This window comes from Cucurbita pepo, chromosome LG20 (genome assembly GCF_002806865.2).
Source record: "Cucurbita pepo subsp. pepo cultivar mu-cu-16 chromosome LG20, ASM280686v2, whole genome shotgun sequence".
NCBI classification, from domain to species: Eukaryota; Viridiplantae; Streptophyta; class Magnoliopsida; order Cucurbitales; family Cucurbitaceae; genus Cucurbita; species Cucurbita pepo.
Window position 1 is genome coordinate 7,574,579 of NC_036657.1, and position 25,278 is coordinate 7,599,856.

At 38.3% G+C, this 25,278-nt stretch overlaps 6 protein-coding genes across 9 annotated transcripts; 3 read left to right on the forward strand and 3 right to left on the reverse strand.

The window, feature by feature from the left end:
• Positions 1-763: 763 nt before the first annotated feature.
• Positions 764-6,192, forward strand: LOC111782742. Of its 4 annotated transcripts, XM_023663536.1 has the most exons (9): positions 775-899; positions 1,356-1,696; positions 1,834-1,992; positions 2,111-2,289; positions 3,134-3,221; positions 3,464-3,570; positions 3,705-3,780; positions 3,860-3,925; positions 5,974-6,192. In XM_023663536.1, the coding sequence occupies exons 4-8, from the start codon at positions 2,167-2,169 to the stop codon at positions 3,874-3,876; spliced, it is 411 nt and encodes a 136-aa protein (XP_023519304.1). In that variant the 5' UTR covers positions 775-899; positions 1,356-1,696; positions 1,834-1,992; positions 2,111-2,166; the 3' UTR covers positions 3,877-3,925; positions 5,974-6,192. The 4 variants fall into 4 exon arrangements, 3 of the variants coding, with proteins under 3 accessions (XP_023519304.1, XP_023519303.1, XP_023519305.1); XR_002813184.1 differs by having other exon boundaries at positions 764-899; positions 1,356-1,992; positions 3,448-3,570; XM_023663535.1 differs by having other exon boundaries at positions 1,356-1,992.
• Positions 6,193-6,297: 105 nt separating this feature from the next.
• On the reverse strand, positions 6,298-7,135 carry LOC111782741. The gene has a single exon (XM_023663534.1). The coding sequence runs from the start codon at positions 6,950-6,952 to the stop codon at positions 6,413-6,415; it is 540 nt and encodes a 179-aa protein (XP_023519302.1). The 5' UTR covers positions 6,953-7,135; the 3' UTR covers positions 6,298-6,412.
• Positions 7,136-12,413: 5,278 nt separating this feature from the next.
• LOC111782484 lies at positions 12,414-15,297 on the forward strand. The gene is made up of 5 exons (XM_023663241.1): positions 12,414-13,132; positions 13,233-13,490; positions 13,582-13,801; positions 14,594-14,704; positions 14,947-15,297. The coding sequence occupies exons 1-5, from the start codon at positions 12,827-12,829 to the stop codon at positions 15,084-15,086; spliced, it is 1,035 nt and encodes a 344-aa protein (XP_023519009.1). The 5' UTR covers positions 12,414-12,826; the 3' UTR covers positions 15,087-15,297.
• A 1,834-nt stretch (positions 15,298-17,131) lies between these two features.
• LOC111782720 (copper transporter 1-like) lies at positions 17,132-19,904 on the reverse strand. The gene is made up of 2 exons (XM_023663513.1): positions 18,101-19,904; positions 17,132-17,303 (listed from the first exon to the last, which is right to left on the reverse strand). The coding sequence occupies exons 1-2, from the start codon at positions 18,543-18,545 to the stop codon at positions 17,266-17,268; spliced, it is 483 nt and encodes a 160-aa protein (XP_023519281.1). The 5' UTR covers positions 18,546-19,904; the 3' UTR covers positions 17,132-17,265.
• Positions 19,905-22,244: 2,340 nt separating this feature from the next.
• On the reverse strand, positions 22,245-22,998 carry LOC111782672 (17.3 kDa class I heat shock protein-like). The gene has a single exon (XM_023663469.1). It carries the CDS (start codon positions 22,858-22,860, stop codon positions 22,372-22,374), a length of 489 nt encoding a protein of 162 aa, XP_023519237.1. The 5' UTR covers positions 22,861-22,998; the 3' UTR covers positions 22,245-22,371.
• Positions 22,999-23,891: 893 nt separating this feature from the next.
• On the forward strand, positions 23,892-24,493 carry LOC111783272 (18.5 kDa class I heat shock protein-like; the record flags this gene model as incomplete). Its single annotated transcript, XM_023664189.1, is given in 1 exon segment — positions 23,892-24,493. A coding segment is annotated over 1 exon segment (237 nt), but the record flags the coding sequence as incomplete, so codon positions are not given.
• Between the last annotated feature and the right edge of the window lie 785 nt (positions 24,494-25,278).

The window sequence follows — 25,278 nt, forward strand, 5'->3', positions numbered from 1 at the left end:
CCGCTAGTAGATATCGTTCGTTTTTTATCATTACATATCGTCGTTAGCTTCATGAAGTTTAAAACGCGTCTACTAGGAAAAAGTTCTCACACTCTTAGAATGCTTCGTTTTCCTCTCTAACCAATGTGGGATCTCACAATCCACTCCTTTGGGGGCCAACGTTATCGCTGGCACACCGCCCCGTGTCTAACTTTATATTATTTGTAATAACCTAAACTCATTGTCAGTAAATATTGTCCGTTTTGGCTCGTATCGCCGTCAGCCTCACCGGTTTTACAATGATAACTAAAATCTCATAAAATTCAAATATCAAACATTTATCTAGGTTCCGGTTGAGATGTAACACTAAGTTCGGGTTGTGAGATTGAACTAACAAAAAAAAAACGTCAACCCATGAACTGAATCGAATTTTTGTTTTTCTAAAAATTCAACCGAACCTTAAAAAAAAATGTCTTGAGTAGTCCAAATTGGTCGGGTTACCGAGTCATATAAACACTTATATTTATTTAATTATTTTTAGTAGTTAAATAAAATAAAATATTTTACTAAATAATACTTTATGATTATTATTATTATTATTTTGTCAATTCTGAAATCATTCAAGTGATATTCGGAGTGTTCATTTCACCACCAATTACTTCGATCCACAAATCAGTTATCAGGTTTACATGAATGGATCGGACGTTGAAAATTTTGGATCGAACACATTGATTTGATGGAATTGACATCTCAGATTCCAAAGATGAGTCCCGTCCTTCCATTTATTTTGATTTAATCCTCTCCCAGTTTCACTCCCCATCACAATCATCGATCGCGAAATTTTCACGACAGGGAATTGAAATTGAACGATTCCTTCTCATTTCCATGATTTCTCAGAAGAAAATGCCGACCCTCTCCAGGTAAGATCACGCTTGATTGATCGATCAATGGCTGATATTAATGGACTAGACCTTTTCAATTCCCCTATTTCTTGTTTGTAACGTTTCTTAAAGATAATATTTCGCATCGATTGCACGAGAGTGGTTATCGAGTGGCTTCACGTCTCTCTCAAATATGATTGATGACTATTTTCTTTTAATATTCGACATTGGAATCTTTCCCCAATGTAATCATGGAGAAACGACCAAACAAATCCCCACAACCCCATTTTCCCCTAAAGAAATTGTTTAGGGCTTCAAGTTGTGCAACTCCTCTGGCTTTCAGTTTTTTTTTACCCTTATCCAAATTCGTACTGTTTTAGATTTTGATATTGTTTTTCAGGGAGTTTTTTTTTTTTTTATCATATCTTCAATGATGGATTGGTTTGTTTTTATGATGGGGATTTGAACGAATCTTCCTTTCCTTGATTTTTCTAGGTTCTGGAATGGAATTTTGTCAGAATTCATGGAATCATTTGGCTGCCTCAGTTAGATAGACTAGATTGTTGATGGCGTTGGAATCAATTGGGATAATGAAAAATTTGGAGTTAAAAACAGTCGATTTCTTCTGTTATGGCATTATCTTAGAGATGAACCTTATCTTGTCACCTGTGATATACATGTGGGATCGAAACCCATTTGAGTTTTTTCTTTCTTTTTCACTTTCATTGTCTCTCATAAGTCATTTCAACTTGTAAAAGCACTCTCAGGGATTGCCATTGGCTGTGTGGGGAAGAAGAGAACCTGGGTCAGATAATATAATGAACATAATTGTGCTTGTGAGTTTGCATTATCCATTAAAGAACACGTGGCACAACAAGATATGTCCAATTGGGATCACATGTGGACCCACCTGGCACTTATCCTCCTATGTTCTCACAGGAAAGCATGGATGATATTATTATTTTGTATGCAGAGACCAGAAAGTGAATGAGGAAATTTCCAAATGAAAAATTCCCAAATAAGATCTTTGTTAAACTAATTGGAAAGAGGCGGCTTCTCTTTCTTTTCTTTTCCCCAAGGATGATGGCACATGGGTGACAAAGCAGCAGCCATCGCCTTCTTCTTATAAATAGTGAGTTGAGGAGTCAATTTAGACATATCTCATTCTTAGCAGCTTAGCTCATTAGTAGAGATCCTTACAAGCATAGTTTCTTGCTTTCATTTCTTACTCTGCTGATTTCTTTCAATAGGGTGTGGTGGAAAAGGAGAGTAATTTTGTTAGGTAAGAAGGAAAGATTAAGAGAAAATGGAGGGAAAGTCTAAAGGGTATCAAGCCTCCTCTTTCGTTGCTGATCTTTTCGATGTCAAGGAGCCGCCATCAACTTCTTCATCAGAAGTCTTTGCAGCAATCTTTCCTTCTCCACAGAAGGTAATGCTCCTCTCTACGTAGAACTTTCTTTCTCCTTTCCAAATTGGTTTAGATTTTGCTGCATAATGTTAAGAGGAGGCTTTTTGAAACTCATGTGGCATTTTATAAAGTTCGTTGCTTAAGGGGTCCCCCTGTTATTTGCCTATTAGCAATGATATATTTTTGTCCTGAATTTCCTACTTCGACTGCTATTGCAAGTTTTGTTGCAGGAATCTCATGTAAAGTTTTAATTGCAAACCTTCAAAGTTATTCCATTTTAATTCTTACGTTTTGATCTTTAAACTTTTTATAAATCTTCATCAATTGTTTTAGTTATAATTAGCAGAAATTTCTGGCAGTCTGTCTCCATTTTTGGTATCAAACTCAAGATACCTGATTTTTACTCAAATATAATATGAAAATATATGGTTCTTTCTTCAGTTTTGGACAATGATTATTGGCCACTTCCATCGAAGAGAATCTCATCCTTAGTCTTTACTGAGTCTGATATCAATGGTGGATATCAATGGTGTATGCGCTTGAATCAGCATGTCCTTGTATAAATAAATAGTCTTTAAAAAGTTGCCTCTCTTTTTCTTGTTTTATTGTTATTGTTTTGAAAAATGGAAAGATTAACTAATTGAGCTTACAACCACAACAGCCTATGGCTAGGGAGAAAAACAACTAAAGAATGGCTGGGGCCATAAAATGGCATAGGACTAAAATGAACTTTTATTTAAAGGTCAAAAATAAAATAGGACGTTCAAACTAAAGGAGTGCTCATGACGACTAGAATAAGATTATTCCTCCTGTGAGTCATTGTCAAATCATCACGTTTATTTAACTATTATTTTCTAATTTTCAGGGGGGAGGCAGGAATTCTTCTAGCTCTGGGGATTGGCTAAAACAGGCCAATGGAAATCAACCATCCCACGCCAGACAAGGAAATTCAGGTGTGTGAATTGAAGTATCAATCCCGTTAAAATAAAAGGACAGAAGGGTATGATATGCAAATTCACAAACCACAGGGATGGATTGTTTGAAACCTTTTTAAGAATATATGAGTATATCATTTACAGAAGATAAAGAGTATTATTTGTAACTATTCTTAAGAATATAATCCTCAATTTTAGCCGTTCTCAAGAAAAAAGAAATTAAGTTATGCCTAACAAAAACAAGATCTGATAATTTCAAGGAGGGAGCTTGGAGCCTTGCCATCTGAGTTCATCTCTATACTATGGAGGACAAGATGGTTACTCCCAGGCCCCATCAGCTGGACCATCCCCATCCCCTGCCCCCACTGTGAGTATACTTTGTCAATCAATTTGGATCAATGTCAAAGATGTGTGCTCTCTGCTGTAACTTTTACGATTTTATCAGACCGAGCGAAAACTGATTGTTCTTCTCATGTTGTTGCGATTTCGTTGATGACCCAGTTGAAGAAAAGTGGGGGAGAAGATGATCCAAATGGAAACAACTTCCAACCTGCTTCTAGGGGAAATTGGTGGCAAGGTACAGATAAAGTAATGGACGAAGTTATTGGAATCTGTTCTCATCCGTTTTAGTCTCTGATTTCAAGTACTTTTTGTAGGTTCTCTTTATTATTAGGACGACTGCCTTTCCTTGGTGGCGCATGAATTCCCTCCTATTTTCCAAGGTATGATGTCATTTTTTTCGGCATAAATGTATATTTCGAAGCTTTTTTGTTAGTTACGATAAGTTAGAGTGAATTCGAGAGGCTTATTCGATGTTGCTGCGTTTACTCACATTCGTGATTCAAGTTTCCTTGGAATATTAGAATCCACAGTCAGTGACATTAGTTGTGTGAAAGTGAAATATCAAACTGAGATTGATTTGACTAAGAATATGGTCGAACAAGAGACTTTTCTTTCTCAGTCAGAAGTTGATTCACAATCACTTTCTTTATATTTAGTAATGATCCTTGTGCTAGAACCATCGAGAATTCTATTGGAACCAACGTTTAACTTCCATCGTCCATGTCTTTTCACACACCTGATACCAAGAAGCTTAGAAGCTGCTTCCTTGTGAACCCACTAATAATATACCATACAAATAGGAAATTTCAAACATTTAGTCAAATCATCATTTAATCCGTATTTTTTTTGTTTGTTTAAATATTATTTTAGTCCCTATATTTTTTTTGTGTTCGATCATTTTGGTCCTTGAATTTTCAAAATGTTCGAATATTACGTGGGTGCCTGTATTCTCACATTTGGTTTATTTTATTATCTCTATATTTTCAACTTTTATTCGTTAGTCCCTCAATTTTGAAACCTTCATTTTTGTCTTAGTACTTTTAGTTTTAGTTTGATTATTTGTTCATTGACTTTCTTAAAATGTAGCAGTAAATTTATATTAAAGAGTTTCCATTGTTTGGTAACTCTGTTGTTTCTTAATCCTAATCTTTCAGATATATGTTCATTGAGTTAGGTTTCCTGTTTTTCTTGTTCCTTTCCTTCTAGATGAGAATCAAAGTTTTCCTGAGTATGTGAAAAATTACAAACATCGAACGTTACAAAATTCCTCAATGATTTGTGTTAAGAAACTGGGGTATAACAACATTTTTGTCAATTCAAGTATACTCAATAGATTAGGCCTCAATTACTATTCCAAAGGTTGATGGTTCGATTCTCGAGAACCGTTAAATTCAAAAAAGTAAAAGTAAGTTCTTTACTTGCTCCCTGTCATAGAGAAGCATGGAATTTTGCTAGTTTCTCCCACTCCCCCAACCGTTTATCTTGCCTTCTTTCCAACCATATATTCTTTAGGGTTTGATTAATAATAGCAGTGGCCAATAGAATCTTTGCTTTCCACTTTCAAGGATGGCTGCAAATCATTTGAACCATACTTCCATCCTAAGGGAAGTGGAAAGTCCCTGAAATCATCCAACATTTATGACAGAGAGAGACCAAATCTTCATGCTATTAGGAAAAAAGAATTAAAAAAAACGATCCATATCTTTGTTTCAACAATTATATACAGATTTCAGGGAGAATAAAGAAAAAGGAAGATTTTTTATATTTCCTGTTTTTCGATTCTTAAGAACATTCCAAAAAAGCACATCATATCATTTCTTAAAACTTGTAGAATTAAGAATTCTTAGATGGTTTGCTTCTTTTAAGTAAAACTTCATCTCTCATGGTTTGGCCTGTTTATCCGTTTGGTTGATCTATTTCATACTTTTAGCTACTTTGATCAGCACAATTACTATGGTTACTGATGCTAGTTAAAATTCTCGACTTATGTGACGGAGTTCAGCTGTGTGGGTTGAGGGAGGGGATAATTTGTATCGAATGCCAATTTTGGGTTTGATCGGTTTTACTTGGTTCCTATCCTTTCTTAGATCTTTTAAATGTATAACAGATTAGGAAAAAGCTTAGACGGCATGATGATTTTGAGTCGTTTGTTCTTAAGAAATCATTTTAAGTAAAACTTTCATCTTCATGGTGGTTTGACCTATTCATCAGTTTGGTCAATCCGTTCATTCTTTTACCTGCTTTGATTGACACAATTGCCATGGTTAGCGATGCTCGTTAAAATTCTCTAGTTATGCAACAGAGTTGAGCTGTGTTAGTTGTGGGAGGAGATAATTTGTATCTAATGCCAACTTCGGGTTTGGTCGGGTTTACTTGGTTCCCCTATCACACACATTTCTATTCATCACATACATTTTTTTTGGTGCAGGAATTCATAACGAAGCTGAGCAGTGGAGCTTTGAAGTTGGATTTACATTACATTGTGTATACCATTTCAAATTAATTTCTTGTTTGTTTTTTCTTTTACTTTGAAAAATGGTGTGAAGTTTTCTGTATTTTCTTTCCTTTAATTCCTCTTTTATTAAAACTGTGCCTTCATTTTCAGTTCAATAATTATAAGACGATAGATTAAAGACTTTTAGTGTTATTCATCGGACATTGTCAAAAAAATTACGTAAACTTTTAGAATGATAATTAGTTATACGCAAACGTTCTCTACCAACCGTTTCGAATTTATGTGCACTTTCGTGAATAATTTAATAAACTCTAAATTTACAATATGTATACATATATTCTTAAAATCACAGCAAAATAATTAACTCAATATTGATATAAATCTTGAGAAAAATTGAGTGAGAGGGAAAATGCTAGCGCGTGAAGGCGTGAAGAACAAGAACGATGTAAATGAAAAGCGCCATAGGAACCAGACTCACCAACGGCACGGCGGCCGCCACCGTTTCCCACCGTCGGCAACTTAAAGTCCCTAACTTTATCTGTACCAAATTCAGCAGCGCCGCCACCAAAAACCCACATCCAAGCACCGACCCGACTGCCGACGCCACCATCCCCACGCGTAACGCCGGCGCGTAGGCTACACCATGCTCTCCATCGTCGCGGCCGATGATTCTAATAGCCTGCTTTAGCGCCGAGGCGACTAGGCTGGAGAAGAGGAAGCAGCTGAAGGAGTACACATGGCAGGCGATGAGGCTCTGAGCTGCAGCGGCGGCTGGGGCACAGGGGCCGTCGTCATCGTCGGGAAGTAGGTTGACGGCGGGGTCAGCAGTGGGGTACCAGGTAATGCCGAGGAAGACGGCGAAGGTGAAGAGGGAGTTGACGTTGACGATGCCGTCGAGGGCCATGACATGGATTCTGGTCGAGGAGGATCGCCGCCGTGGAACGACGGACATGGCAGTGGACGGCGACGGAGATGAAGGTGCTAAATCAAGACAATAAAATAAAAGAATTCAAAAGTTTGATTTGATTTGATTTGATTTGGTGGCGGAGTTTGTGTTTCTTGGAAGCAATTAACAAAGTGGCGTCCAAGTTAGAAACATGTCGGAATCGGAACACTGTTGTTCTTGTTTTTAAATATTCTCACTCAAACTTATTTTTAAATTTTATAATAAAAAATTCTTAAAAGAATTGAAAATTACTATATCTATTTCAATAAGATACATCTCTTTTTTCGGTGACTCGATCCTAGAAACTCTATGATTAAATGTGCTTTACTTAGAGCAATTCTATGTTGGTGATCTACTAAAAATCTTCTTGGAATGCATGTGAGTGAAAACAAAGCATGTTGTAAAGACTCGTGTTGGTTTGTGAGGATAGTCTTCACTTCAAATAAACGATGAGTATGTAATGTGATCATGTCAGAAGGAAATGTTGGGGTCATCAGATGTTAAATTCGGATTTCAAATCTTGGACATAGGTCGTTACAGGCGTCATAAGACCTAACCCAGTGGTCAGTTTCACAACCCATAGCTTCTTTAAGCTCATCTTAATCATGGGATTCACTTGATCTAACTCGATGATTGAGCTTACACTATCTAGCTTTTTCCGAGCACTATTAAATTATTGCTATCACGTGACCTAACTCCTCTAAGCACATCTCCATGATTGATTTACTTGTGTTTCGGTAATCCAAAATAGTCCAACTTTATGACCTAACTCCTCTATAACATTTAATTTTGAACATAAATAGCTTTTTGTTACACAAATTCTTTAGTTCAACTTAGAAAAAAAATAATAAATAGTTGACATTATTGGTAAATTAATTTTAAATTTTTTCGTTATGAAAACTAAATAAAAATTATTTAATGGGCATAATATGTCAACGCAGTTTTAATTATGTCAATTGTCAATGTTAAACAGGAGCTGATTTGAAGACTTTAGGGATAAATTAAAATTTCTTAAAGTATTAAGTATTAAATAACAATAGTCCTTATAATTCATAATTTAACCATAAATAAATAATAAATGACTTCGAAAATTATTTTACAACTTTTTTATTACTCACAAAAATTAATTAATTTGTGAAGTTAAATAATTTATATTTGAAAATTTTCCACCATAGGGTTATTTTCTTATTAATATTTTTATTTAAAATTTTTTATTTTGAATTTTTCGAGTGGAGTTGTTTTTCTTTTAATTATTTTTTTTAAAATCTATTTATATTAATAACTAAAATCTCATAAAATTTAAATATTAAACATTTATAAGTCACACGAGATCACTCACATCAGTTAAAAATATTAAATATTTTTAATCATTTTAAAAGTATGGTAGTGTTGAGTTGAGTTAGATTGTAACATTATTGTTCGGTTGAGTTGACCCAACAAAAAAAATGTCAACCCACAATGCAAACTGAATTCTCGGTTTTCAAAATTAAATCCAACCCAAACCGAAACCGAAACTTAAACCATCCCAACTTTTATTATTTGAATTGAGTAGGCTATGTTGGTCGGGAGATCATGTAAATTAGTAACTAAAATGACATTAAATTCGGTATCCGTAACAAAAGTTAAATATTCTCAATCATTTTAAAAGTAGGGTAGTGTTGGGTCGGGTTATAACCTTATTTTTCAGTTGGTTGGGTTGACCCAACCAAAAAAATGTCAACCCACAATGTAAACTGAATTTTCAGTTTTCAAAAATTAAATTCAACCCAAATCGAAAAAACTTAACACAACCCAACTTTTATGATTTGAATTGAGTAACTTAGATTGGTCGGGTTACCCCGGATCATATAAACATCCATAAGACTTTAATAATAAACACGATTGGAGTTGATAAAGTAGAATATTTTTAAAATTTTTGTGACGTATGTGGACCAAACAAAAAACGAGATATTTCAATCCACTCGACTCGAACTCTTTATATTCTAAAGAATAAAAAACGAGACCAAAATTTTGATTTTTATTGGTTGTTGTTTACTTTATTAAATGAATTTAATAATCATTCTTAAAAAGAGAATGAATCTTATTCCTTAAAACTTTATGAATAAGAATTTGAATTATATTCGTACAGAATTAAAAAGTGTTCTTCAAAATGAAATAATAATAATTTTAAAAAAACTAAATTAATAAAAAAATACATTTGAAGTTTTTTTAAAAATATAAGAATATTAACGAATTTGAGAAAATTCAAAAATATTTTTTTTAATAGTTGAAACATTTTTTTTAATCCTTTTGAAACTTTTAAAAAAATATTTTTAAAACAAAATATTAATATTAATGATTTCAATTCTAAATTTAAAATTTATTCCAATATTTTTTATTTTTTTAAAAAGTTTATAGACATTATTTTAAATTTTTTAAAATTTAATGTATATTAAAACTTTTAAAAATTTAGAGATATTTGTATTTTTATTAATTTAGCCGTTAAAATGTCAAAATTAATTTCAAATATTTGGTAAAGTTATATAATCTAATGACCTAATCCATAAATCAATATTCAATCTAGCTCAAGGTTGACTAAGCTTAGAGCTGACTATCATTCAAGCCCAATCAACCAAACCTCGAGGTTAATTAAATTCTACAAAAGTCAAAAAGAGGACTACATGATAAATTATCCACCTCGACCTAAGCTAAGGTGCCTCAAACACCACCCCAACATGCACGAGCATGCTTCTACCAAAAGCGAACCATTTTGCCCTAGGGCGTGTCACAAACACATTCTCATCCCAAAAAGACTCTAGAGATACAATTCGACCTCTTTGAGTCCAATTCGAAGGAATCGAAAACTCTCGATCAACCCTCATATAGATGTCTACCAAATTACTGTTGACGCACGTGCACAATAGGTGGATTCATTTTATACAGACTTATACATTAAAAAGCTATGAATTCAAATGTTGCGAAAAATCAAACCCAATTTTTAAAAATTGAAAAATGAAAACCAAATAATTATTAAAATGAATTAAAATATTCTCTCACCAATAATTGAGTTTGGCAAGGTTATTGGTAATGGGAGTAGTTGAAAGTATAACTAGAAAGGTTGACTTCCAAATTATATTTTAAATTAATATTATTATTAATTTATTTCTTTTGAAAAACAGAAAGATTCCTTAATTATGATTAATATATGCTATTTTGTCAAACCAAAGTTCAATTCCCACAATGTTTGGTAATGTGTTGGGTGCTACTAGAAAAGGGACATTCTTATATAAACATTAACACATTCATCGTCCTATCGTATTTATACCAAAGTTTAAGTAATATTTTAAAGACCCGCTTTTAGGTCATGTTTGATAGAAACTTTTAGGATATTGTCTGTTTTGGCCCATTACGTATTGCCATCAAACTCACGATTTTAAAACGTGTCTGTTAGGGAGATGTTTTCACACTCTTATAAGGAATGTTTCGTTTTCCTCTTCAACCGATGTGGGATCTCATAATCCACCCCCTTGAGGGCCCCAATGTCCTTGCTGACACACCGCCTAGTAATTGACTCTGATACCATTTGTAACAACTCAAACCCACGCTAGCAAATATTGTCGCCCTTGACCCATTACATATCAGCATTAGACTCATGGTTTTAAAACGCGTCCATTAGGGAGATGTTTCCACATCTTTATAAGAAATGTTTCGTTCACCTCTCCAACCAATAGAGGATTTTACAATATAAGTTTAAACAGAGAACGAGAGAGGGAGCAAAGAGAAATTTCTCCCTACTAGCTAAATGGGGTTGAGAACAGAGATTATATTCTCCTTCCATGTCCCTACCCAAATTTTCGCCCCACCACCTCACTTTATATTGTATATATATATATATATTTGCAAACTCAATCCCCGTGAATGGAGATGGTACTTCTGTCCCCACTCTATACCATGGACATCTCTATTTACCATTTGAAAATTCGGCTAATACGCATCCGAAGTTTTATTCTTATATCTAATAAGTCTCTAAACTTTCAATTTTGCTATTACAATATCCATTAAAATTTAAATTTTATATTTAATGAAACTCTATCTTTTAAATTAACGGTGTAATTTTTGAACTAGGTCGGACATTGTAACGAGGAATAAACTTTATTCCCCATTTTGCCCCCACCTCCAACTTAAAGAATACCTTTTTCTTTTATTAGAGATGGCAATGAGGTGGGGGAGAAGGTAGTAGATGCTTTGCCATCCTCAGTTATGAGGAATCCAAATATTTCTAGAAATTTCCCAATTTTTTTTCTTTAAAAAAAAAAGGAAAAAAGATTTTTTTTAATAAAAAAATCATTTTAGCGAATCGAAAAAAGGAAAAAGGTGTACTGGAAAAAAATTGAATCAAAGATGTCACTATCAATTTCATGAATATAATAATAATAATAATAATAATAATAATATAATTTTTGAAAAGAAATATAACGCAATAAATAACAATATAAAAAAAAAAGAGATTTCTTCTATTAAAAAAAGTGTAAATGATAATCCTGTATAGTGACACTTTTGCTTCCTTTTTTCTTTTCTCTTTTTAAATAATAATAGTAATTATTAAATGAAGCATAAAGTTTAATAATTAATCTTATCTTTAACGTTAAATTAATATTAAAAAATAAAAATTGATATTTGTTTTAAAAATATAAAAAATCTTAAAAAATTACAAAATTATTCCTTCACCTTTTTTATACGTATTTCAAAATCACTTTGAATTCGGTAAAAAATAAGATTTACAATAATGGGTAGGTAAATGATATGATAGTGTGCATTTACAATAATGGGTAGGTAAATGATATGATAGTGTGCACAACTATTATCAAAATATCTCCTAGGAGTACAGCCGTTAGTCTAGTTGGTGACTCAAGCAACCCAAATAGAGTTTACAATCCAATTCGGTTAGTTAAATTGTCTGCCCTTTCTTTTTATAATTATTTAAAAAAAAATTATATATCAACCAATTGGGTAAAGTAGGGTTGGAATGTAACCCTATTTTTGAGTTAATTGGATAAAACAACAACTAACAAACCACCCAAATTTTCAATTTTAAAAAATTTTGATCCAATCTAAACAGGAAATAACTAACCTTAGGTTAACCTGTGTAGTTTTGTTTGGGTAGTTTGGATTGGTCAGATTCTCTATCCATGTGAACACCTGCAATTTATCCAATAATCTAAGTAGAAAAAATTTAGCTTTTTTAAAATAAACCTTTTTCAGCTTGTAACAACCCCACAGATGTTGTCCTCTTTAAATTTTTTTCTTTGGTCTCCCTCTTAAGGTTTTACAAAAGGTGTATATTAGTGAGAAGTTTTCACGTAAGAAATGCTTCGTTTCCCTCGCTTCGTTTCCCTCTTCAACCGATATGAGACCTCACACGGCACCTGTAATTATTGAATTTTTTAAAAATTTAAAAGACAACTAAAATAAAAATTAAGCCAAAAATAATATAGTGTTGATTTTAATAATAGGATAAAAAAGAAATCCAAAAAAAGTGAAAGTAGAGGCCAAGAGGGATTCAAAAGCTCATATCTTGATAGATACTGTAGGTTGAGGATATCGTTGCTTTCGCTTGTATATAGAACCAGAAAAGTCAGGCCATAGATCTCTGCGTTCTTCAAAGCCACCTCTCACCTAACCCCACGGCGGCCGGCCACCGGCGGACTGAACCCACACTCCCAACAGCCTGTTCTGTAACTGTAACCATAAAAATATTTCATTGTACTCCTTCATGGACTGCAAAGTCCAAATCTACGGCGCTTAAATTTCCATTTTCAATCTCTCTGTCTCTGTCTCTGTTTCTGTCTCTCTCTCTCTCTCTCTGTTATTTTCTCTCTCTGTGAGCACCAAGGAGAGGACATGGCGGCAGACCCAGAAGGCAGAGAGTTTAAGTTTTACTCACAGTTTCAGGCTGAGCATGGAAATAAGCAGAACCCCTTTGTAGGAGACAATTGGTCAAGCTATTATGGACGGTCTGATTCATTTCTCAGCTTCAGCTCAAAGGTGGAATCAGAGATTGAAAGTGATAAAGATGACGGCGGAGACGGCGGCGGCGGCGGCGATGATGATTATACAGCTGAGTTAAGTCGGCGTATGGCTCAGTACATGCTTCAAGATGATGATAACTCCTCCATTGAAAGCTTTCAACCTGAGATACAGAACAAGGTATTGAATTTAGTAAGGAGTGGAAGAGATTTCAGGGCGTTTTTCAAATTCCTTGTTCCTCTGTTTTCATTATTTTGTGGGTGTCTTCTGTTTTTGGTAGCCATGGGGTTTGTCTAGTTCGCCAATTTCAACGCTGTGGTCACCACTAGGCTCTAGCACTGGGAGCAGCTACGGAAGTCCAGAAGGGCCTTCCAAGGAGCCATCGCCGCCATCGACGCCGGTGGTTGTAGAGCGTGGAGGGCTGGATATTTCACACAACGTTTTCAGCAAACTGGAGAAGATGAAAAAAGTTAGCACAAATGATAAATCAATCCAAACAAGCCCCCAACATGGAGGAACCAGATCTTCCTCTTCCAAAGTGAGATGAAATTCAAATCCCCCTCAGCCCCCAAATCTCTCTGTTTCTTACACTATTTTTTTGCTGATTCAAAACTCAACCCTCCTTGTAGAATCAGAAGCGGAGGCAGAACCAACAGCAGCAGCAGTTGATGAAGCAAAAAAGCTCCGCCGCCACACAAGCCAAGCAGGCTCAAGGAAGCACCTCACAAGCCAATTCAGGGGCAAAACCAGGAGGAGGGTCATCCGGGACAGGAGTGTTCTTGCCCCGCCATGTCAATTACAACCGTTCAGCACCATGTCCTCAGCCTCCACAGCCGCCCAAGAAAAAGGGTAATTTCTCCTTTCATTCAATAATTAGTTGGTTTTTTACATCATTTTAGCGGTTAACTAGCTAACCTCCTCAGGAACATAAAGTCCGTTACCTATTACTGTCGGCCTTACGATTTTAAAACGCATCTAGAGAGGTTTCCACACCTTATAAATAATGTTTTGTTCCCCTTCTCAAGGGATCTCACAATTCACCTCTCTTGGTGGCCCTACGTCCTCGCTGGCACATCGCTCGGTGTCTGGCTCTGATACCATTTGTAACAGTCCAAGCCCACCGGTAGCAGATATTATCTGCTTTGGCCCGTTACTTATTACTGTCAGCCTTACGATTTTAAAACGCGTCTGTTAGGGAGAGGTTTCCACACCCTTATAAGTAATGTTTTGTTTCCTTCTCCAACGGAGGTGGGATCTCATACCCCATTTGTTGGGATTTTTCCATCTATGAATTGCCATTGAAAGCATTACTGTGATGCATTTTAGGACTTCTCCTCATACCGCTCCTTTAATTTTTCGTATCTTTCTTTGGATTCATAGAGATTCCGTGTCCTCCCAAATGCTTTGAATCTATAAGACCTCCAACCATTCACGGTTGGGCCGACAAAACTTGTCCACTTCTTTGATGGAATCTTCATCCATCCCTTTAAAAGAAGGTGGCTGACAACGACACCCAATTGAATCATTAAACCACTTGCACTGCCCGCTATAGTTAAATTCTGTAATGGAGATGCGTTGTCTTCCCATACAAGGCAAAACACTAAGCAAATTGATCATTTTCCCTCCCCTTCCCTATCTCAGGCTGCTCCACTGTTCTAATACCCGTGAGAGTCCTACAAGCCTTACAACTTCACTACGACAGAATGGACAACGAGACAAGAGAAAAGATCACTGGCTTCACAGCTTTAAGAGGTAAATTTTCAATTTCCTATCACAAAATTCTCTGTGGCATTTTCACAAACAGTTTGCGGTCATTCCACACATAATTGCTCGCTTACCCCCTTCTATGTCTCTATTCGATCTGGTTGATTCTCTATCATCTGACTAGAGATTCCTATTTAATTATTCATTTATGTTCTTGTTTAACAGAAGCTGCGGCTAATGACGACAGATTCTTCCTATTTGTTTATTCATTTATGTTTCTTGTTTAACAGAAGCTGCGGCTAGTGCCAGAACAACAAAGTCACATACCGATAAGACAAGTCATCTGGAAGCGACAGCGGCGGTGGAGGCGGCGACGACGGCGGCGAGCAGCCAAATCGACGTGGGTCTTCCTCAAGAATGGACGTACTGAAAAATAGCTTCACCAATCCACGAGAGGGCATTTAGATGAAATCCTTGGGTAATAATTTTCCGTTAGGGGCAAAACCGTAAATAATGTTTGGGAAATTAATACTGCAATGTGAAAAAAAAAAGAAAAAAAAAGAAAAAAAAAAGGATTTTTTTATATGGAAATCCTTTGGTAATAATTTTCAAATAAGATGGTATTCAATCCTTTACAATAATTGTTTAAATAATTTAATTATTTTTGTTGTATCTTTAATACCTCTAAATTTTTTACTTCGAAATTTAATTATATATATTACAAAATTGACATTTAGAACAGTAAATAAGGTAAAAGACCTAAATATCCCTAAAATATAACCTAGAACGATGATAGAGTGGAAAATAATAAAAAGTTAAATATATAATAATATTTGAAATTGCTTGGACTTAGTAAAAGCTGAATATTCCTTTTTGTATCATGTACAAATTAAATGCATTATTTATTTCCTTTCGTAGCCCTCTCACTCTCATTATAATATTAAATATAAACTTTTTATTAAATTACGATTTTCATTTAATCATTTTACTTTTAATAAAATTTAAAATTAGTCCTCTCGTTAATTAAATTTGAATATTTTAATCTAAATATTTAAACTTATTTAGAAAGTATAATGTAATGTTCTATGCCCGAGTATATGAATAAACCGAAATTATGTCTGATTGAGAATGATCTTAAATGATAATATTATCAAATAGTAATGGGATAAAGTGGACAATATTTACTAAAAGTGGGTTTGGGCGGTTACAAAGGGTACAAAGGGGTGGATTGTGAGATTTCACATCAACGAGTTGGAGAGGGAAACAAACCATGGTGGAAGTATGAACACATAACAAAACGTTTTCTTCTAATATCACGAGTCCCTCCACCTCCAGTTCCACCATGAGTGTAGAAGAAAGGATGGGTATAATTTTTGTGGTTTTCAAATGAATATGATCTTCTTGTAACTCAGATTGGGACAACAAAATCTGTCTTCTTCTTAAACTCTTCATGCAGCAACGCAACACAGCTGCCGACAGTGTTACTTACAGCTGCAGTTCAGCATAAATCATACGCCAAAGACAAGAAATAAACAACTGGCTTACCCCCACGTAGACCCCTTTTTCATCACAAAAACTCTCTCAGACATTTTATCAAACAGTTTGCGGCCATGCAACACCCTCAAGTTGGTAGCATTTGGCCTTTCTGGTGTCCTAATTCAAACAAGATTTGAACGTCTTGGCTAAGCTAAATGAAAAGATCATGTCAGGCAAATAAGGATAATGAGGCCTTCAGAGCCCGTCAATAGACGAGCCTCAACGCGTGTCTAAGGAGTGTCGAGTAGGAAAATACTCTCACTCTTAAAGATATACAATCATTTTACGGTAAGTCTCACGGTTATGTTTGTCCAAAACATGTTAACTGTAGTCGTATATCAGATGTCACGGTCATAATTGTCGAGGACCTGTTGCCCAAACTAATTTTACTTGCTTTCCTGTGTAGTTAGGTTTTTACCATTCTTATCATGTCAACATGGGGTGTATAACGATGGGGTGTATAACGATTCCCCAAAATCACGTAACATATGATCATAATTGTGATTGTTGTTTTTTTTGCTTTTAGCCTAAATGTTTTCAATGCATTTCCTTGTTCACGTTTTGTAAAACATTTTTCTACCAGACATGACTCGAAGCTCGATCATACGTTTAAATTGTTCGCAAAGTGCAATTTTCACGCACTTAGCTTGTTCATGGAGTTAGAAGAAGTGTCATACAATTGTTGTTCCGTTGTCGTAAAAATGAAAATAATTATTCTCATAATGTTGTTACCCAATTTATATTCTCATACACTCCTTTGGATTATCGTACATATATACACATACTATTTATATAACTTTAAAAAATACTCACTTTGAAAAGTAACATTAAAAAGTATAAACAATTTTAGTTTATATATTAATTGTAAAAAAAAAAAATTAAACTAAAACATTTTAATCCTATTTTTAAAATTTCATATATTTTTTAAATCTAGCATTTAATTTTTTAAAATGTTAGAAAAGTGCGCAGATATTTTTTAATGATATTTTTTTTAGACTTCGAAGGTTTAGGATATTAGTTAGCAACGTGTCTCGTCTCCGCCGCCTTAGGTTTCTTGAATCCTTATCCACGTGTCACGATGTAACTGGCTGCTCTGTTCTTGAGGCTGACCCTACATTCAAAATTTCTAAATTATTTCCGGGATTTTAAACCAAAAAAAAAAAAAAAAAAAGTCCTCCACATATTTTCTTTTTTTCCCTCTTCATATTTTTCAACACATTAATCTAAATTGCAAAACCAATTATTATTTCTAAATTTAAAAATGTACTTTTCTAACATAAATTTGTATAAGTTTCCTTTTATAATGAAATTCTATTTTATTTCCTATGCATATATATNAAAAAAAAAAAAAAAAACGTCCTCCACATATTTTCTTTTTTTCCCTCTTCATATTTTTCAACACATTAATCTAAATTGCAAAACCAATTATTATTTCTAAATTTAAAAATGTACTTTTCTAACATAAATTTGTATAAGTTTCCTTTTATAATGAAATTCTATTTTATTTCCTATGCATATATATAATATATATTCAATATTTATATGACTAAAATTGACAATTTAAATTTTAAAATATAAAAATGGAAACTAGATAGTATGTAAAACAATTTTAAAAATTCTTAATTATCTCTTTATTTTAAATTATTTTATTAAATTCCGATAAATTTTAAAATTATATAATTTTGTGCCTAATAAATATAATTTCTCCTATTTTAACATTACCAATTGAATCGAAACCTAAACCAATTCGATTGAAAATTTTGATATTCCTTCATCGTGATTTCTATTGTCCACTTTGAGCATAAGCTCTCATGGCTTTGCTTATGATCATTCCCTAAATTAGTCGATGTGGGACTTCCATCATCCAACAATTTCAACAACTAAGAGAAGGAAGAACAGAGGATTTACCAGAAGCCACGGCCGATTTCTTGAACAATCTACTCCCAAACAGCAAGAATCCGAGGCAATGGCCACCGATGGCGACCAAAAACACTCCAACATTGAACGACATGACGGCTAGCATCACTAAATTCACCAATCCAACCCTAACCGTATGCAAAAGAGTCCGGATCAATCCTGCCGCCGCGGCGCTCGAATCTTCCTTAATCAATCGGCTATGCGAAAGCCACTCGACGATGAAAGCAAGCACGAAAACGAAGATCAAGGCCAAGGCGTACATGCCGCCGCGTTCGCCAGGCCAGCGATTGAACAGAATCTCGGCGTTGGCTCCCCAAAAGAAGGTCATGTGCAGCATCATCGTGCCGTGCGTCATCTCCGGCGATGCGGTGGAGGAATCAATCGGCGGCGTCATTCTGTACACATGGTGGTGGTGTGCGTTGTTGGCGGCGTCCATGGCGGCTCCGGTGCCGGGAAATTTGTGTGAGGTATTTGGGAGGTCGCTTCGTTTCTGATAACTGATAAGAACGCAGTCTGTTTCAGGATTAAATGAGTCTGTTCGTCTACTCGTTGCGACTTGTACGAGTAAACCCGTGATTCAGAGTGACGGCGATTTATCAATCTTCATGTGTGACGTATCCTGTTTTGACACGTGTAATTCCTTCTGATTTATTTGTCCATTTTTTTAAAAAAAAAAAAAAAAAATACTAAGCCACCTCGACCATTCTGTGCCATTGAAGATTCAGGAAAGCGTGCATCAAAATAAATGCTAGGTTTCATCCCACCTTGAAACCTACGCAGGGAAGCAAAGCGATTGGCATCGGGAGAGGATCGAGCAAAGAACAGAAGGTGGGACAAGGAAGTTCGGAGGGTAAAGGGATTTATTTCTCCCTCGTATAATGGAGGTCCATGCTAGATACGGCAGTTTAAGAAAACGGGCTTCCACCACTAAGTTCGGCTCCATTATGGGCCATCGTGGGCTTCCCATATGGGCCGCTTACGCCTTCCATTATGGGTCACTTTGGGCTTTCATTTGGGCCAATTTGGGCTTCCACTATGGGCCGACTTGGGCTTCCAATATGGGACGGCTTGGACTTCCAAAATGGGACGGCTTGGGCTTCCACAATATGCCGGCTAGGGATTCCACTATGGGCCGGCTTGGGCTTCCAATATGGGACGGCATAGGCTTCAAATATTGGCCGACATGGGCTTCCGCTATGGGTCGACATGGGATTCCAATATGGGCCGATCTGGGCTTCCAATATGGGCCTACTAGGACTTTCACTATGGGCCGACTTGGGCTTCCACTATGGGCTTCGTGGGCTTTCACTATGGGACGAATTGGGCTTTCACTATGGGCCGACATGGGCTTCCACTATGGGCCGACATGGGCCTAACTGGGCTTCCATTATGGGCCGACCTGGGCTTCAACGATGGCCTAGTTGGGCCGGCGTCCGACTTGGGCTTCGACAATGGGCCGACATGGGCTTCTACTATGGGCCTACCTGGGCTTTCACTATGGACTTAGACTTGGGCTTCGATTATGGGCCGAGTTGGGCTTTCACTATGGGACGAGTTGGGCTTCCACTATGGGCCGACATGGGCTTTCACTATGGGCCGACTTGGGCTTCCACTATGGGCTTCGTGGGCTTTCACAATGGGACGAGTTGGGCTTTCACTATGGGCCTATATGGGCTTCCACTATGGGCCGAGATGGGCCGACGACCGACTTGGGCTTCCAATATGGGCCGAGTTGGGCCGACGGCCGACTTGGGCTTCCACTATGGGCTACCTGCGCTTCCACTATGGGCCTACCTGGGCTTCCATTATGGGCCGACCTGGGCTTCAACTATGGGCCCACTTGGGCTTCCACTATGGGCCTACGGGCTTCCGCTATGGACTTAGACTTGGGCTTCGATTATGGGCCGAGTTGGGCTTTCACTATGGGACGAGTTGGGCTTCCACTATGGGCCGACATGGGCTTTCACTATGGGCCGACTTGGGCTTCCACTATGGGCTTCGTGGGCTTTCACAATGGGACGAGTTGGGCTTTCACTATGGGCCTATATGGGCTTCCACTATGGGCCGAGATGGGCCGACGACCGACTTGGGCTTCCAATATGGGCCGAGTTGGGCCGACGGCCGACTTGGGCTTCCACTATGGGCTACCTGCGCTTCCACTATGGGCCTACCTGGGCTTCCATTATGGGCCGACCTGGGCTTCAACTATGGGCCCACTTGGGCTTCCACTATGGGCCTACGGGCTTCCGCTATGGACTTAGACTTGGGCTTCGATTATGGGCCGAGTTAGGCTTTCACTATGGGACGAGTTGGGCTTCCACTATGGGCCGACATGGGCTTTCACTATGGGCCGACTTGGGCTTCCACTATGGGCTTCGTGGGCTTTCACAATGGGACGAGTTGGGCTTTCACTATGGGCCTATATGGGCTTCCACTATGGGCCGAGATGGGCCGACGACCGACTTGGGCTTCCAATATGGGCCGAGTTGGGCCGACGGCCGACTTGGGCTTCCACTATGGGCTACCTGCGCTTCCACTATGGGCCTACCTGGGCTTCCATTATGGGCCGACCTTGGCTTCAACTATGGGCCCACTTGGGCTTCCACAATGGGCCTACCGGGGCTGGCGTTCGACTTGGGCTTCGACAATGGGCCGACATGGGCTTCCACTATGGGCCTACCTGGGCTTCCGCTATGGACTTAGACTTGGGCTTTGATTATGGGCCGAGTTGGGCTTCCACTATGGGCCGACATGGGCTTTCACTATGGGCCGACTTGGGCTTCCACTATGGGCCTCGTGGGCTTTCACAATGGGACGAGTTGGGCTTTCACTATGGGCCTATATGGGCTTCCACTATGGGCCGAGATGGGCCGACGACCGACTTGGGCTTCCAATATGGGCCGAGTTGGGCCGACGGCCGACTTGGGCTTCCACTATGGGCTACCTGCGCTTCCACTATGGGCCTACCTGGGCTTCCATTATGGGCCGACCTGGGCTTCAACTATGGGCCCACTTGGGCTTCCACTATGGGCCTACGGGCTTCCGCTATGGACTTAGACTTGGGCTTCGATTATGGGCCGAGTTGGGCTTTCACTATGGGACGAGTTGGGCTTCCACTATGGGCCGACATGGGCTTTCACTATGGGCCGACTTGGGCTTCCACTATGGGCCTACCTGTGCTTCCACTATGGGCCTACTTGGGCTTCCACTATGGGCCAACCTGGGCTTCCACTATGGGCCTACCTGGGCTTCCACTATGGGCCTACCTGGGCTTCTACGATGGGCCTACTTGGGCTTCTACGATGGGCCTACTTGGGCTTCCACTATGGGCCGACTTAGACTTGGGCTTTCACTATGGGCCGACCTGGGCTTCCACTATGGACTTAGACTTGGGCTTCCACTATGGTCCGAGTTGGGCTTTCACTATGGGCCTAGTTGGGCTTTCACTATGGGCCGACTTGGGCTTCCTCTATGGGCTGACATGGGCTTCCACTATGGGCCTACCTGGGCTTCCACTATGGGCCTACCTGGGCTTCCGCTATGGACTTAGACTTGGGCTTCGACTATGGGACGAGTTGGGCTTTTACTATGGGCCGACGTGGGCTTCCACTATGGGCTTACCTGTGCTTCCACTTATGGGCCTACTTGGGCTTCTACGATGGGCCGACTTGGGCTTCCACTGTGGGCCGACCTGGGCTTCCACTATGGGCCTATTTGGGCTTCACTATGGGGCTACTGAGACTTGGGCTTGCACTATGGTCCGACTTAGACTTGGGCTTCGACTATGGGCCGACTTAGACTTGGACTTGCCTATGGTCCGACTTAGCCTTGGGCTTCCACTATGGGCCGACTTAGACTTGGGCTCCCATTATGGACTGGCTTGGGCTTCCACTATGGGCCGACTTAGAGTTGGGCTTCCATTATGGGCTGACTTGGGCTTCCACTTGGGCCTATTTGGGCTTCCAGTATGGGCCTATTTAGGCTTCCACTGTGGGTCGACTTGGGCTTTAACTATGGGCCGACTTGGGCTTTTACTAGGGGCCTATTTTTGCTTCCACTATGGGAAACTGTTCGAGTATTTGTCTTCTTCTTCTTTTTTTGGTGTTCTTCACAGTCTCGAAATAACAAGCCAATTTACAGATATCGATCCATTGCTTACATTTATAGGCTCAAAATCAGCAACACACAATTTATCAATATAATTACAAAGAATGAAAAATATTTTAACGCGTACACAAAATCCGTGCCAAATATTCTGTTGTTTAGCCGGAAATCTCAACGGACTTCACATCCGCGTTCTTTTCTTCCGCCTTGGCCTTGGGCACCGTCACCGTGAGAACACCGTCCTCCCTTGATGCCCTAATTTCCTCCATTTTCGCATCCTCTGGTAGCCGGAATTTCCTCTGGAACTTTCCACTGCTTCGCTCGATCCGATGCCATTTCTCGTTTATGTCCTCTTTCTCTACGCTCCTTCGGCCGCTGATCTGAAGCACTTTTCCATCTTCTATCTCCACTTTCACTTCCTCTTTCTTCAGTCCAGGCAGATCGGCTTTCATTACATGAGCCTCCGGCGTCTCCTTCCAGTCAACACGAGCGTTCATCAGATCAGAAGTATCTCGAGCGATTTCAGGTAAGTACGATGAAATAGAAGAGGGAAAGTGAAAATCGAACGGATCTGAGAGATCGAAAGTGGCAAATGGATCGAAGATGCTGCTCCGTCGGCCACCGAAAAAGCTTGGAATCATCGACATCTTCTGAGGTTTAGTTGAAGAAATTGAAATGATGAGAAATTTGAAATCGAAAATTGGAAGCGGTTCGAATGAATTTCACGCGAAATTGTTGGTTTGGAGTTTCTGATTGGGGAAGAAATTGAAAGAGGCGAGTATTTATAGCGACTGGGCGGAGATTCTGGCTTCCTCCAGAAATTTCTGTGTTTTTTTTAAATGAAAAATTAATAAAAATACCACTAAACTTTTTATTTGGTCTAAATTTTATATTTTCCAACGAATTTGACAATTCAAAAAATTAGAACAATCCAATCTAACTGGTAAAGATTAAATTTGGTTCTATTTTTTTTAGTAGTTGTTCACCACTTTCGACCATAACCATTTCTTTCTTTCTCCTTTCTCTTGCTCGACCTCAACGCTTGTCACATGCTTAGATGAATCACCTGTTGTCAAACGCTCACTCACCTCACCCCGTTGAACTAGCCGCCATTTCCTCCTTGTTTCTTCCCCATTTCTTCTCGCTTGCTAGTCATTTTTAGTTTAACCTTTTCTTCTTCGATAGTCATGCTACACAATCACTGGTCGTTTTAGTTTCTCCTCACACTCGTTGGGTTTTCTCCTTCAACGCTCACCAGAGATAAATTGTTCCACTACTAGAGTTGCAATTGATAATTTTATGAATTCACTCTCTAGCCGTTGTTACCTCTCTGAATTAATTAGTCAAGGTGTTCAATTCGGACATCCAATTCAAACGAACCCATAAATATATGTGTTCGGTTGGATTGCTCTGAATAAGCTTTATGAAGTTGAAAATCGTGAGATCCCACATCAGTTGGAGAGGGGAACAAAATATTTCTTATAAGAATGTGGAAACCTCTCCCTAGTAGACGCATTTTTCTATTAATAGTGAGCTTGGACTGTTACAAATGGTATCGGTTGGACGATGGATTCCAATAAGGTTGAAGATTATGAAATCTCAAATCAGTTGAAGAGAGAAAATAAGCCTCCGCTTCTAAAAGTGAGAAAGTTCTTATTAATAGACATGTTAGAAGGTCCGTCCAACAAAAAAATTTCCCTAACCCCGCTAGAGGTAAGGTTTGTTCTAAAATGGAATCTTCTAAATACGTAGGGTATGGCCCATAAAAGAAGCCCATTGTAGCAGAATTGGCTGAACGCCCAGAAGGTTCATTCGACGACGGAGGCGAGGATATTTCGAAAAAGAGAGAAACTTCCCGAGAAAGCCAGAATCTTCGACAGTCGCCATAAATTCTCACCTCTTTCACTTTCTTCACCAATCAGAAACTCCAAACCAGCAAATTATCCTCTGATAATCGTTGAGTTCAATCAAAGCGCTTCCGAATCTCGATTTCAAATCTCCGATTCAAGTCGTATATCAATTTCTTCAACTAAACCTCAGAAGATGTCGATGATTCCAAGCTTTTTCGGTGGCCGACGGAGCAGCATCTTCGATCCATTTGCCACATTCGATCTCTCAGATCCATTCGATTTTCACTTTCCTTCATCACTTTCATCTCACTTTCCGGAAATTGCTCGTGAAACTTCAGCTATGGTGAACGCTCGTGTAGACTGGAAGGAGACGCCGGAGGCTCATGTTCTGAAAGCCGATCTGCCTGGACTGAAGAAAGAGGAAGTGAAATATAGGAGGTCTACCCGACCCGAGTAGCTGGCCGACTAAATTAGTTACCTGAAACACAGCAAACTAAGAATCAATACCAGAGTTGAATTCAAAAACTTCATCAGTAGAATGGACTCAAGTAGTCAACAAAAACAGATGATACAAGTTCATGCAAAGATATTGTTGCATCGTAAATAAGCTAATCGAAGAAGCGAATATCTTTTGAGATAGGGAGGAAAGAATTTAAAATTATGTTGAAGGAATCATCCTTAAGTTAGTAGTGAAAACTGTGGCCATCAAGAGTCCCATAGACCATGTATGTTGTAACAATCAAAGCCAACCGCCTCTTTCGAGTTTTCCCTCAAGGTTTTTAAAATGCATCTGCTAGGGAGAGGTTTCCACCACACCCTTATAAAGAATACTTTGTTCTCCTCTCCAACCGACGTGGGATCTCACAATCCACCTCCTTTCAGGGTCTAATGTCCTCGTTGGCACTCGTTCCTCTCTCTAATCGATGTGAGATCTCACAATGCACCTAATCATTTGCTAGAATCCCCATAACATGAAACACAATAGAATTGTATTCCAATATCGAAAGATAAAGTACAATATTAGTAGCGTTTCGAGAGGGCCATTTCTCTCCCAAAGCCCAACCTCGGACAAGTCACCCCTGTCTAATTGCCACTATGCCGTAATATTATCCGATTAATATTCTCAACGTATCTCCTATGTGTACTCTCGCATTATGAAATGTCGATTCACAATCAAATGCAAGCCAATTGATCTATACAAGAGTTTCATCGCCA